The 15,033-nt window shown below is 42.1% G+C and overlaps 1 protein-coding gene across 3 annotated transcripts in view; it reads left to right on the top strand.

Moving 5' to 3' along the window:
• LOC140726170 (pantothenate kinase 2, mitochondrial) overlaps nt 1–15,033 on the top strand; it is a 36,806-nt gene that overhangs the window by 2,865 nt on the left and 18,908 nt on the right. Inside the window, exon 1 of one of the 3 annotated variants that reach the window (XM_073042173.1) lies at nt 5,911–5,994. The exons of 1 other annotated variant lie outside the window; for it this stretch is intronic. Coding sequence is in view for 1 of the 2 variants with exons in the window: in XM_073042174.1 (XP_072898275.1) it covers nt 8,744–8,948 (205 nt within the window). In the remaining variant the exon portion in view is untranslated. Of the gene's footprint in view, nt 1–5,910; nt 5,995–8,629; nt 8,949–15,033 lie in introns of those variants that run through there. One more of the 3 variants, XM_073042174.1, reaches the window with a different exon arrangement.

Below are 15,033 nucleotides of genomic sequence, written 5' to 3'. Positions count from 1 at the left end.
CTGTGCCCTCTAGTTCTGGATACCCCTACCAGAGGAAACATTCTCTCCACATCCACCTTATCTAATCCTTTCAATATTTGCTTGGATTTAATGAGAACCTCCTGCATTCTTCTAAGCCAACCAGAAAAGCCCCCCCTTTATTCCCACTTGCTGCCTCCTGCCTGTCAGCCATTCCTCTATCCATGCCAGTAACCTTCCTGTAACGCCACAGGATTTTATTTCATTCAGCAGCCTGAACGAAAGGTGTGGCACCTTAATAAACGCCTTCTGCAAATCCAAGTAAATGATAACCACTGCCTCTCCTTTGTCCACCTTGTTTGTTACTTCCGAAAGAACTCTTAACAGATTTGTCAGGCAAGGCTTCCCTTTATATAAACCAGGCTGACTTTGACTTATTTTATCATTAGTCTCCAAGTACCCCAAAACCTCATCCTTAATAATTGACATCAACAGTTTCCCAACCACTGAGGTTAGGCTAACTGGTGCACAATTACCCTTCTTATAAAGTGGAGTGACATTTGCAATCTTCCAATTCTCCAGGGCCATGCCAGAATCAAGTGATTCTTGAAAGATCATGACCAATGCATCTGTTATCTCTTCAGCAACCTCTCTCAGGACTCTAGGATGTAGTTCATCTAGTCCAGGTAACTTATCCATCATAAGACCTTTGAGTTTGCCTAGCACTTTTCCTTTGTAATAGCAATGGCTCTCACTTCTGCTCCCTGACACTCACACTCTGGCACACTGTTAGTGTCTTCCACAGTGAAGACAAATACAAAGTATCCATTAAGTTCATCTGCCATTTGTTTGTCCCCAATTATTATCCTGTAGTCCAATAAGAACTCTCACCTCCCTTTTACTCTTTATATAACTGAAAATAATTTTAGTATCCTGCTTTATATTATTGGCTAGTTTGCCCTCATCTTTTCCCTTCTTATAACTTTTTTTAGTTGGACTTTAAAAGCTTCCCACTTAAGTTTGCTACCTAATATGCCCTTTCCTTGGCTTTTATGCAGTCCTTCCCTTGTCAGTCACAGTTGCCTACCCCTGCCATTTGAGAACTACTTTTTCTTTGGGACATATCTATCCTGTACCTTGTGAACTATTCCCAGAAACTTCAGCCATCTCTGCTCTGCCATCATCCCCACCAGTATCCCCTCCAATCTACCTGGGCAAGCTCCTCTCATGCCTCTGCAATTCACTTTATTCCTTTGTGGTACTGATACATGTGACTTATGCTTCTTCCTCTCAAATTGCAGTATGAATTCAATCATATTATGATCACTGTCTCCTAAGGGTTCCTTTACATTAAGCTCCCTAATAAGATCTGGGTTATTACACAACTCCCAATCTCAGATGGTCTTTCCCCGAGTAGAGTCGAGTATAAGCTGCTCTAAAAAGCCACCTTGTAGGTAGTCAACAAATTCCCTTCCTTGCAGTCCAACACCAACCTGATTTTCCCAATCCCCTTGCATATTGAAGTTCCCATTACAATTGTGACATTACCCCTATTACATGCCTTTTCCAGCTCCCTTTGCAATCTCAACTCCCCATCTTGACTACTATTTGGAGGCCTATATATTATTCCCATAATGATTTTTTTTACCCTTGTGTTTCCTTAACTCCATTCACAAAGATTCAACATTCTCTGACCCTGTTATGTCTTTGCAAAGATGTAATTCCTTCTCTTACCAACAAAGCCACACCACCGCCTATTCCTTCCTTCCTGTCCTTTCGATACAAAGTATATCCTTTGATGTTAAACTCCCAACTATAGCCTTCTTTCAGCCGCGACTCAGTGATGCCCACAACATCATATCAACCAATCCCTAATTGTGCCACAAGTTCATCCACCTCTTTCCGAATGCTACGTGCATTTAAATAGTGTCTTCAGTCATGCATTTTTCACCCTTTTGATTTTTGCCTGTTACAATTTAACTCTTTACTCTATCTGCATTTGTACCCAATCATCGGCTTGTCCTTCCTTACGTTCATGTTACACCAATCACCTACTTGTAAACCTGTTGGCTCATCCTCAGCTCTATCATCTTGGTTCCCATCCCCCGACATATTAGTTTAAGTCACTCCTAACAGCTCTAGTAAACCTGCCCACAAGAATATTGGTCCTTCTCGGATTCAAATGCAACCTCTCTCCTTTGTACAGATCACACCTGCCCCAGAAGAGGTCCCCATTATCGAGATATCTGAATTCCTACCTCCTGCTCCAATTTTTCAGCCACACATTTATTTGCCACCTCATTCTATTCCTATCCTCACTGTCACGTGGCACAGGCAGCAATCCTGAGATTATTACCCTTGAGATCCTGCTTTTCAACTTCCTGCCCAACTCCTGGTGTTCTGTTTTCAGGATCTCCTCCTTTCTTCTACCTATGTTGTTGGTACCAATATGTACCATGACTTCTGGCTGTTCACCGTCCATTTTCAGGATATTGTGGACGCGTTCAGAAACATCGCAGACCCTGGCACCTGGGAGGCAAACTACCATCTATGTTCCTTTTTCACCTCCACAGAATCGCTTTCTGTCCCCCCTAATTATAGAGTCCCCAATTACTTCTACCATCCTCTTCAGTTCCCTACCCTTCTGAGCCATGGCCACTATTTCTTCCCTCAGGTACGTCTTCTCCCCACCCCTCCCACCACAAACAGTACTCAAAATGGAGTACTTATTATTGAAGGGTTGACCTTGTGGGTGCTCTCCACCATTTGACTTCTCCCTTCCCTCTCCTGACAGTCACCCGTCTATCTGTCTCCTATAGCCTTGGGGTGACAACCTCCCTGGAGCTGCTGTCTATTGCCTCTTCACTTTCCCGAAGAAGCCGAAGGTCATTGAGCTGCAGCTCCAGTTCACTAACAAGGTCCCTAAGGAGCTGCATCCAGATGTGGCCATCGGGGAGGCTAGTAGTCTCCCGGAAAGCCTACATCTGACACCCCGAACAGAAACACTGGCCCTGTAGACATAATCTCCTATTTTCTAAAGAGTTAAATAAGAAAGAAAAAATAAGTAATGAACTTACTTACTTACCTGGCCTCTGCCTGTTCTCACCGAAGCCTAAACCTTGCCACTCTGACTCAGACCACTTCCACGATGACTGCTGTCACAATGACCCCTCCGCTCGATGGTACCCCTGTTTTATAAAGATTGGGTTTTTAAAGCTCTTTGCAGGATGAGGCAACCTTGGCTGGCAAGGGGAGTCAAAGACTGCATATAATACAGTATAGTGAAAACTAGTGTGAAGTTAGAGGGTTGGGAAGCTTTTAAAAAACCAACAGACGGAAATAAAAAAATCAACTGAAGAGAGAAAAGAGGAAACATGAAGGTATGCTAACGAATAATAGAAAAGACAATTTTAAGAATGGTACTGTAGGACAGGAAAATTGCCGATGTCACTCTACTCTATAAGAAGGGAGGAAGGTAGAAGAAAGGAAATTATAGCCAGATAGCTTGACTTGAGTGGCTGGAAAGATGTTGGAGTCCATTATTAAGCTTGAGGTTTCAGGTTCCAAGAGGCCTATAATAAAACAGGCCAAAGTCAACATGGTTTTCTGAAAAGGAAATCTTGCCTTACAAATCTGTTGGAACTCTTTGAGGAAATACCAGGTAGGAGAGACAAAGCAGATGTTGTTTGTTCGGATTTTCAGAAGGCCTTTGACAAGGTGCCACACGAGGGCATTTGACATGTTAAGAGCCCCATGGTATTACGGGAAAGGTACAATCATGGATAGAGGATTGGTTGACTGGCAGGAGGCAAAGAGTGGGAATAAAGGGGCCTTTTCCTGTTGGCTGCCACTAGCTAGAGGTGTGCTGCAGAGGTCGGTATTGGGACTGTTTCTTTTCACATTATATGCCAATAACTTGGATGAAGCAATTGATGGCATTGTCGGGGCCAGGTTTGCAGATGATACGAAGATCGTTAGGTGGGCAGGAAATGTTGAGCAAGCTGAGTGTCTGTGGAAGGACTTGGACAGATTGGGGGATGGGTAAAAAAGTGGCAGATAATGCCTGGTCATATACATTGGCAGGAAGAATAAAGGAGTAGACTATTTTTTTAAATGGGAAGAAAACTCAAAAATCAGAGGTGCAAAGGGACTCAGGTGTCCTTGTGCAGGATTCCTCAAAGGTTAACTTGCAGGTGAGTCAGTGGTAAGGAAGGCAAATGCAACGTTAGCATTCATTTGAGAGGACGAGAATACAAAAGCTTTTGGTGGGCCTGTACTTGCTGCAGTTTAGAAGACTGAGGGAGGGTCTCATTGAAACATATTGAACATTGAAAGGCCTAGGTAGAGTGGACATGGAGAGGAGAATCTAGGACCAGAAGGCACAGCCTCAGACTTTTGGGACATCCATTTAGAGTTGAAAAATCTCTTTAGCTATGGAAAGGTGAATCTATGGAATTCTTTGCCACAGACGGCTGTGCAGGCCAAGTCACTGGGTGGTTGATAGATTCTTGATTAATCAGGGCATCAAAGGTTAGGGGAAGAAGGCAGGGGAATGGGGCTAAGAGGGATAATAAATCAGTCATGATGGAATGGCATAGCAGACTTGATAGGCCGAATAACCTAATTCTGCTCCTGTGTCTTATGGTCTTAAGGTCTTATCATAAAGCAATACTATGATCACTTTGCATAACAATAAACTGCAAAGAGTGGTAAAATTAGTTAGCCGCATCATGGGTACTAGACTCCGTAGTATCAAAGACATCTTGGAGGATTGGTGCCTCAAAAAGGCAGCGATCATCATTAAAGACCCCATAATCCAGGTCATGCCCTTTTCTCATTGTTAACATCAGAAATCAGCGACTCAGGAACAGCTTTTTTCCCTCTGCCATCTGATTTCTGAATGGACACTGAACCCATGAATACTACTTCACTACTTTTTTTTATTTCTGTTTCTGCACTATGTGTTTAATTTGTGAGGTGAGGTGAAGGCCTCTGTCGGTCAGAGTTGACCATGAATATTGCACCCTAGCTGTCTAGATATGCAAGCCAGGCAGTACGATATCAAGAGCAAGCTCCCCCTCGTACAGCTGCTGCAAAGTTAACAAATTTCTTGACATATGCCAGTGATATTAAACCTGATTGTAATTCTGATTCTAATTGTGTACTTTCTTGTTCAAATTGTACATAATTTATACTTATTTTATGATTTTCTTCTGAATGCTACTGATCTACTTAGAAGTTTGCATAGATTCAGCATTTCTTCTAAAATTTTCACAAACTTCTAAAGATGCACAGTGGAGAGTATCCCATATGGCCTGGTATGGAAACACTATTGCACAGGAAAGTCTACAGAGGGTGGTCGATTCTGCCCAGTCCATCACAAACAAAGCCCTCCCAACACTGAACAAATTTACACGGAGCGCTACCCCAAGAATACAGCAGCCACAGTCAAGGAGCCCCACCATCCAAGTAAGGCTCTCTTCTCACTACTGCCAGTGGGAAGGAGGTTCAGAGGGCGTACTACCAGGTTTGGGAAAAGTTCCTACAGCCATTAGCTCCTCAACTGGTGTGGATAACTTCAGTTACCTCTACTCTGAACAGATTCCACAAACTCACAAACTACAAACTCACTTTCAAGGTCTCTATAATTCATGTTCTCTGCATTATTTATTTTTATTGGTACATTTTGTCTTCTTTTGCACAGTGGTTGTACATCTGTCTTTGTGTGTAGATTTTCATTGATTGTATTTTTTTTTGTTCTACTGTGAATGCCTGTGAGTGACATAAACATACCCTTTTAATAAATTTGCTTCAAGTTTTATAATATGCTATGTGCCTATGATGCTGTTGCAAGTACGTTTTTCATCGCACCTGGTCATGCATATTCAAAGAACATTTATTATCAAAGTATGGAACGGAATACAACTCAGATTCATCCTCCCACAGGCAGCTGTGAAAGAAAGACCCTGGAACCATTCAAGAAAATATCTAACACCCAATGTGTGAAAAAAGAACAAACTGCGCAGACAACAAAAGGTAAGCGAAGCACATAGTTTATCAAACATTAAACCAGGAGTTCATATGACAAAAAACTCGACCTTGACTTTGTCTCATCAATGCGAAGGCTTTTCATGGCAGTGAATGTGAGTGGTATAGTTGTGCAGCTGGTAGATCTGCAGCCTTATGCCTGTAGTATCTCGGGATCTATCTTGAACTCTGGTGCTGTCTGCTTACATGTCGCAACCCCCACCCCCACCCAAAACCAGGTGCTCCAGTTTCCTCCCAAATCTCAAAGACCTCAAGTTTCAAGTTTGTTTATTGCCAGCAACATATATATCCAGGGTATAAACACCATGAAAGTTAGCCCTTCCACAGCAGTAGAGGCACCACAGACTATAAATGTGATGAGTATTAGTTAATATTGAGTTTCTACCCGAAATGTTGAACCCAGTCCTGAAGTAGGGTTTTGAACGTCTTTGAAAAAATTGACAGCTCCTTTCCTCCCATAAAAGTTCCTTCAAGAAACTGTCTGGTGCATCAGTAAACAAAGGTTTAAATTAGCAGAAACTGTACATGACAAAATAAACATTAGCAGCACACAAAAAATGCTGGAGGAACTCAAAAGTCGGCTAGCATCTATGGAAATGAATAAACAGTCGACATTTCAGGCTGAGATGCTTCTTCAGGACTGGAAAGGAAAGGGGAAGATGTCATAATACAAAGCTGGGGGAGTGGAAGGGAGGATAGCTAGAACAGCCAAGAGGATCATAAGGATCCTCCTACCATCCATCAGGAGCACTGTGTACACAGGACCCTTAGTATTATCAAGGATCCCACCACCGATCCAGCGTCCTCTTGGACTTTCTGCCATCAGGCAGGAGATTCCGATGCATAAAAACAAGAACAATCAGAATGGGAAGCTGTTTCTTCCCCCAGGCCACTGGGCTTCTGAACTCCCTGCCACATTATATTTGAAGTGTCACTGGTTAATCTGCTTCATACCTTACAGTATTTAAAATTAATACACTTTAGTTTGTTACTTATGTGTGATTCATCTGTGGATTTTATCCTTACCTTCATAAGTTATCGTGTTATGTGTACTACTGTGCTTTACACTTTGGTTCTGAGAAACATTGTCTCATTTGTATAAAAATTATGTGGTTATATATGTTATATACATGTGTGTAGTTCAATGACAATAAACTCGACTAGACTAGAGGTGACAGGTGAAGCCAGGTAGGCTGGAGAGGAAGGAATCTGATGGGAGAGGAGAGTGGGCTATGGGAGCAAGGGAAGAAGGAAGGGCACTTGGGGAGCTGATAGACAGATGAGGTAAAATAAACATTATTATTAGAGTGAGTTGAGAGAAAATTAATATAGTCTGAGATGATGTTTCAGGTTGGTTCAGCAACCTACTGGCAGTGGGGAAGAAGCTATTGAATTTGAGGTGTGGGTCTTCAAGCTTCTGTACCACCTACCTAATGGCCTAATTGGTGGCAGTTCCTGATGATGGATGTCGCCTTCCTGAGACATTACCTCTTGTAGTTGTCCTCAATGATTGGGAGAGCTGAACCCATGATGGATGGAACTGGCTCGCCACTCTAGGTAGCCTCTTGCATTTACTGGAGTTTCCATGCCAGGCTGTGGTGTAACCAATCGGAAATCTTATATTTGCGGTGGCCTATTTGAGTCTTTGATGACATGTAGATCTGTTGGTTAATTGCCCACTGTACATTTTCCCTAGTGTGAGGGTGAGTGGTAGAAAATGACATAAGGGGTGTAGACGCTGGAAATTTGTGGAAAAGTAGCGGAGAATGGGATTGTTCCCTGAGCTGGGAGATTGCTTTGAATTCATCTGGCGTTGTGCCACCCTTGGCATTTAGCTGAGTCCTCAGTAAATTTCACCAAATCTGTGGTAAGACGTCTAAAGAATGCGTTTAAAAGCAGTCTCACCACTCCAGGGTTCCCGTTACGCCACGGCACAGCAGATCGGAAAAGGGTACTGCGTACCAGAGCAGGAGAAAGCCGCCGAACTGGTGACCCTACCGGGGGAGGGGAGGGGAGGGGATGCTGCTGGCCCGATGGACAGCCGATCATTAGTTTTCACTCGATTCCGGCCGAAATTCAGGGACTTCGCTCCCTGTCATTCACTGCGCAGACCCGCCCCTACCTGTCACTCACTACAGGGCCCCGCCTCTGCATGATGTCATTAATTTAAACTCGTCACTGAGGACAGGTTAAATCTCCTTCTATGCTAGAAGTGCCACACGACACATTCCTAAATTTTCAAAATCCTCCATTTCTTTGAAAATGCGTTGCATGCAAATAAAACAAAAAAAACAGCGTCACCTCTTTGTGCAGTGATTGGCTGGAAAGAGGCTATAAGAACTAGAGAGCCACCAGCCATTGGTTCTTTAGATGTCAATCACATGATGGACAGGAGGACGGTAAGAATTAAATTTTAAGCAATTTAATAATTTTTTTTACCTTTGGATGCAATTATCGATTGTACATATAAATTAATTTTTTATAATAAGATACTCAGATGTCATATGACATTATTTCTACGTGTTTTACAAAAATGAAGACGCCTCCTTTTTGATTGGTTAATGTACAATTTCTAACGAGTGCTGATCGGCAGAGGCTATTGTCAATCAAAAAGCATTTCCGGTGTCTAGCCGGTGTTCTAACGATGGGGCGGCGGCGGGTTGTCGCCGTTCTAATGGCGGCTGTCGAGGTCGCCGGTTGAGTCCTCGTTTGTCGCTTAATGTAGGCCGCTTGGATAATGGACAGCAAGCCAGTGGTGAACGGTTATCATGATGGCCGGAGCGAGGAGCAGAAGGCAGTGAAGAGGGGGTGCGCGTCCGGGCAGGGGACGCCGGCGTCGGGATCCGGCCCAGATGAGGGTCGAGCGGCGGCTGGTTGGGATTCATTGCCGAGCACCAGCCAGCAGAAACAGCGCCGGGAATCGGCCAAGAAGAACAGACCCCGTGAGTGTCTATGGGACCAGCGCCCCGGGTGCGGGGAATGGGCTTGATGCTGCGGTCCCGTGAGCCCCGTGTGATTCTATTTTAAACCTTACTCTTTCCTCCTTTATTAATAAATTCAGCTTGGATGTTAAAATAATTTCGAGGCACATTAAGGTTAAGAGCTGCTCGATCGTTTTACTGTTTTTGTTTGACACAAATGTGCTGGCTATATTTCTGAGCAATTTTTAAAATAGGTTGTGGGAGGCAGCTTTCGTATAGTTCATATTATTGGTTACTGGAAATAGTCTAGAAACCTGTATATATATATATAGGTTTGAAGCAGAAAATCAAATCCCATCATGAAAGCTGATGAGTTTGAATTTTGTTAATTTATGTAACGGTAGAATAAAATATGTGTTAATAATTATGGAATCTTTTATCTAGTTTGGTTTTGGCTTTTTCTGTGAAGAAAAATCTGTGCCGTTTAGGTCACTTATCTATTTACCTGCCGTTTCTATTTGGTATTTGGGGATGGGAAGTGTTTGCCACATCACTTAATCTTTTAGAGATTTTTGTGTGTGTGCAAGATTCAAGGGGAGTTCTGTAACTGGAGTGGCAGTGAGTTGCAATATCAGCAGAGTAATTCTTCATGGGGCTGTATTGCATGAGGCAGCAGTTTCCTCGCTGTAATACAGGGCTTCCTCAATTTCCCTGTGACAGCTTTAAGTGAGTATTTTCAACCATGCTGGGGTGGATCAGCTGGAGTCTGAGAGGCTGCTTCCTCAGGTTGGTGAGATTAGAAATAATGGAATGAGGGGGTTGGGCAAAGATAAGAAGATTCTCAATAGAAGGCAGTAAATCTTTGCAACTCTGTGCATCAGTATCATGAAGCCTGAGATGGGTAGATTTTTTAACATTTAAGCAATTGTAGTAAAAAGGCGGGAAATTAAGTGGGAATTTTGTTTGTCCCACTAGCAACCCAACTAACAAGCAGCCCACCTGTGCTACCAGTCTTCACTTTCATTCCATTACATGGGAATCTTCAGGGAGAGCTGTTTCCCATTGGTTCCAGCAACCTGAGTTCAGTCCTAATCTCCGATGCGCTTAATGTGAAAATTGCTCTTGTTACCCTCGGCGCTGTAGTTTCTTCCCATACTCTAAAGAAGTGCTAGTTGATGGGTTATTTGGTAAATTATCCCCACAGTAGGTTACTACAGGAAATGCAGAGTGGCATTGTTGTAAATATGAGTAAGATCAACTGTGGAGAGGAAATATGATTGTTCTGACAGCCCGCATAAATTTGATAGGTCAGATATTGAAATCTTAGTTGTAATAAGATGAGATCTGTCCTTGATCTTTGGCAGAAAGTTTGGAGGCCATGTGCTCCATGGTAATGTTGAGGAATTCTGAATTTCATGATTTCATGCGAGTGCTGCTTTAGGCCAGGAGTCCCCAACCCTTTTTAATGCCATGGACTAATACCATTAAGCAAGGGTGTGTGGACCCCAGGTTGGGAGCCTCTGCTTTAGACTTTACTGCACTAGACAAAGTTCTCTTGACTTGATGAAGCAGCTGATGAAATAACTTTTTCTCACACTTTTCTGCTTTTGCTTTCAAACACTGTACTATGCAGTACAGGTCCCATTAGATGAGGTTGGTATATTTTGCTGTTCACTCATGTCACTTGTACTTCCCATTGCCCTGCAATAAGCCTTGCAACCCAGACTAACTTTAACTTGGTGGGGGGGGGGGGGGGTGAAGCCTCCTAAAACATTGTTGAGCTGGCTACATGGATGAAGCAACAAGATACTTGTCAAAAACTACAGAGAAATGCCTACTTTTCCATTTGTCAACCCTGTCCAGCTTTTGGAATAAGACCATAAGATATAGGAGCAGAATTAGGTCATTTGGACCATTGAGTCTGCTCTGGCAATTGATCATGGCCGATGCAATTTTCCTCTCAGCCAGTATCTCCTGCCTTCTCCCTGTATCCGTTTATGCCCTGCACAATCAAGAATCTTATCAACCTCTGCCTCACGTTTACATAAAGACTTTGCCTCCACTGCTGCTCGTGGCAACAAATTCCACAGATTCATCACTCTTTTAAATTCCTCTTCATCTCCATTCTGAAAGGACACCCTTCTATTTTGAGTGTGTCCTCTGCTCTTGAACTGATTCAGCATAGGAAACGTGTCTTTCATCCAAATGCTGTGCCTCTATTCAAATGTGTTCCTTTTCTAAGCTGAATTCTGTAGAGTCCATAGTGAGAGAATTAAAAATAAATATATATTAATAACAAAGATGCTGCAACAGCTCAATGTTAATGAAACAGCATCTAGGGTGAGAAACAGAACCAATGAAATGTCTAAACATGAGATTCTGCAGTTGCTGGAAATCCAGAGCAACACAAACAAAATGCTCGAAGAAAACAGCAGGTCAGGCAGCATCTATGGAAAGGAATAAACGGGTGACATTTCATCAGCTCTGATGATTAATCTTTTTAAAGTTATCAAAGGTTTCAAAGATGTATTTAATGTCAGAGAAATGTATGCAATATACATCCTGAAATGCTTTTTCGGAACCATCCATGAAAACAGAGGAGAGCCCCCAAAGAATGAATGACAGTTAAATGTTAGAACCTCAAAGTGCCCCCCAGCTCCCCTTCATCCCGTGTGTAAACGGCAACAAGTAACAATCCGCCATCTACCCCCCCCCGGCAAAAAAAAGCATTGGCAACGGCCATCGAGCAGTCAATGGCGTGTGCAAAGCAACAGCAAAGACACAGACGTGCAGTACTCCAAAGACTACTTGTTCACCTGGCATTTGACAATCCAGAAGCTCGCTCTCTCTCCCTAATAAGGGAGAAAGAGGTGTCTCTCTTTCACAGTGAGAGGGGAGACATGACATGACAACTCGTTGGTCTACGATGTTAAAAGTCCTTTGCGTCGCTTTTTCCGAGCTATGTGTCCAAAGATCTCAGGTCTTTGGGCACACAGCCTTAGATCTTCCATTTCCCATGACACACTAGTCTTCTCGGACACCGACCCCCCCCCCCCCCCCCCCCCCGCCCAATCTACCCGTCTCCAGAGCCACGGAAACTTGGTCCTCCAAAACAAGTGGAGCTCTTAGGCCGAGCCCTTGGCAATGGTCAGTTGTGAAAACCTGAGAGCAGGTCTCATTCCCACAAAGAACTGTAGTCAGCTTTTAACTCCAGGTCAGGGTCTTCTTCAGAACCCTGAATGGGAAAGATAACGATATTTAAGATGGAAATACAGCTGTTTCTGAAGATGCAAGCAAAGGAGTCGCAGTTAGGTGCAGTTAACCCTCCTAAGCTACGCCTTCTTGATCAGACCTAACTTGTTGAATATTTCTATCACTTTGATTTGATTAAAGTGTCAGAGTATGATTTCCTAGTTGGAGTTTGCCAGCATATTTGGGATTTGTTTTTGCTGCTTAATCTGAGGCCCTATTTCTTAAACTTGCTTGTAATCATTTCAATAATTGGTGTGGATTTGGCCCTGTAATATTGTTACAAAACTGCATTTAGTGTTGATATTTAAAGAATATCAGTCCTTGACCCATTTTGGTTTTGTGTATAACATTTTAACATTGGAATATTTGGGTTTTCTTATTTTTTGTTGTTTGAATCTTTTGTTTTGGTTCATTAGTTGCTATAAGTTATCCAGCACTTATCATTGAATGGATTACAATTACTTGCATTTTGAGAAAAAATATTAGTTCAGTGAATAAGGATAAATTTTAATCCACAATACAGTGTAATCTACATCACCTGAACTGTTTGTGTATTCACTGTTGCGTTATTCTTCGTAATTAATCTCCATTTTGTTGAAGGACTAAATGTACGGAAATCATTTCGATAAATATATGAAGATCATTTCCTGTTGTGAACTGCATTGTTCACAATGCAAGATCACTGGAATTAGATGTGCCTGAAAGAGTAATTCATGACGGTGCAATCTTATATTCATCTTGTGGTAGTTAATGCATCACTGGAAAATAATTTAGTCAGCATTGATTATGATTATCCTTGACTGAGGGCGAGGCACTGTAGCAACACAGCAATACATTGACCCATTTTCATACCCTAGGTTCAATGTACCAGGGATAATTGATAAAACACCTTCAAGGAGCGATGCCTCAACAAGGCGGCATCCATTATTAAGGACTCCATCACCCAGGTTATGCCTTGTTCCATTGCTACCGTCAGGAACAAGGTATGAAGGCATACACTCAACAATTCAGGAACAGCTTCTTCCCCTCTGCCATCTGCTTTCTGAGTGAACACTGAACCTGTAAACACTATCTCATTACTTTTTTCCTATTTTTGCACTACTTATTTAATTTAACTATTTAATATATGTATACTTTAGTTCACATTTTTTCTATTATTTATTGCATTGTACCACTGCTGCAAAATTAACAAATTTCACAACATATGCCGGTGATGTTAAACCTGATTCTGAACAGCAGCAGAGCAAAGAATGGAAAAGAGTGAAGATTAAGAAATAGTCTCCTTTTTTTTCACACTCTTCTGTATTATGTGCAATTCTGGTTTTACCATTACAGGAAGACTATAAACTTTGGAAAAGGCGCAGAAGAGGTTTACTAGGCTGCTGCCTGAATTAGAGGCTATGAGTTATTGGAAGGGGTTGGACAAGTGGTAGGTGCTGAGAATAAATTGCAGTGAGGAGAGAGTTGAAGCAGATTTGATGGAGGGATTTTAGAAGGAAGTAGACACATGGTTGGGTACTTGCAGAAGAAAATCAGTTTAATTTTGCATTCAATTAAAAGACAATGCTTGTTCTGTGCTCTACTGTATTATGTTTTGTTCACTTGGGATTTTTGATGCCTTCTGTAATGAAAAACTTTAGTATTTCCAGTACGTGCACTGGGGCATAAATTTCCACATTTGTAAGCTTGTTTGGATGTGACCAGCAATTTTATATTTCATTTTGCTGTAATCTTGATATTTTAAAGGATGTATGTGCAATTTACCTTAGTGCATACTGACATACTTGGGAAAGGTACTTTTCCTTAAATAACACCCACTGGAATTGTATTTGATCATGACTGGTCCACTTCCCACTCAACTCCAATCTCTTGCCTTTTGTTTGTAATCTTTCATGCCCTGACTAATCAGGAACCTATCAACATCTGCTTTAAATACACTCAATGGCCTGGTCTCCACAGCCACCTGTAGTAATGAATTCCACAGATTCACTACCTTGTGGCTAAAGAAATTCCTCCTCATCTCTGTTCTAAAAGGACCTCCCTTTATTCTGTGCCTTCTGGTCCTAGACTCCCCACTACAGGAAATGTCCTTTCCACATCCACTCTCAGTGAATTAAGGCTATACTTTGTACCCACAGATGTTACAGTAACTTTTGTGATTTTTCTGGAGTTTATAAATCATTCAAGACAACCAGTTTTCAGTGAGTGTGGGTCTGTGGATTTTTCCAGAAAGTTCTAGTCTTGAGGCTTACAGATGCAATTGTGTACTTTTGATATCTTGTTGGCTTGGCCTTGTTTTGTATTTAACTTTTCATAAGTCGGTGCATTATATCTTGATCTGAGTGGGTTAATAAGCCCGTTAATGGAAATTTGATTGTTGGGTCCCAGGGGAAGCATTACTTTTCTGTCAAGGTGGATGTACCACATTAAGGAAAGATAACAAATTGAGAATTATCTGGCTATTTCTTGATCTGCTTTCGACCATGGTAATGGTTCTAGTCAAAGAAATCCTCATTTTTAAATCTTTATCTGTCCTTTTAAATCCCATGCTCCTTAAGCACTCTGCTTTCTCATCCTATAGTTCATGGGTGCCTGTATACTCTGGAGATTAGCCTCTAGTTTATCTTCATGAGTACTATATACAGCTTCAGCTGCCTCAGCTCTGAATGCAGATCACCATTCTGAATTTGAAAGCATGTTCCACTAGGCTCAAGGATAACTTCTATCCTGCTCTTGAAGCACTATTGAATGGTTGCCTTATATAAAATGGACTTTTGACCTCACAGTCTACCTTGTGACCTTGTATCTTATTGTCTGCCTGCACATTCTCTGTCGTAAGAACACTTTATTTTGT

The sequence above is a fragment of the Hemitrygon akajei genome, chromosome 4 (genome assembly GCF_048418815.1).
Source record: "Hemitrygon akajei chromosome 4, sHemAka1.3, whole genome shotgun sequence".
Lineage (NCBI taxonomy): Eukaryota > Metazoa > Chordata > Chondrichthyes > Myliobatiformes > Dasyatidae > Hemitrygon > Hemitrygon akajei.
Note: the sequence above shows the minus strand (reverse complement) of the source record. Positions and strands in the feature narration are given on the sequence as shown.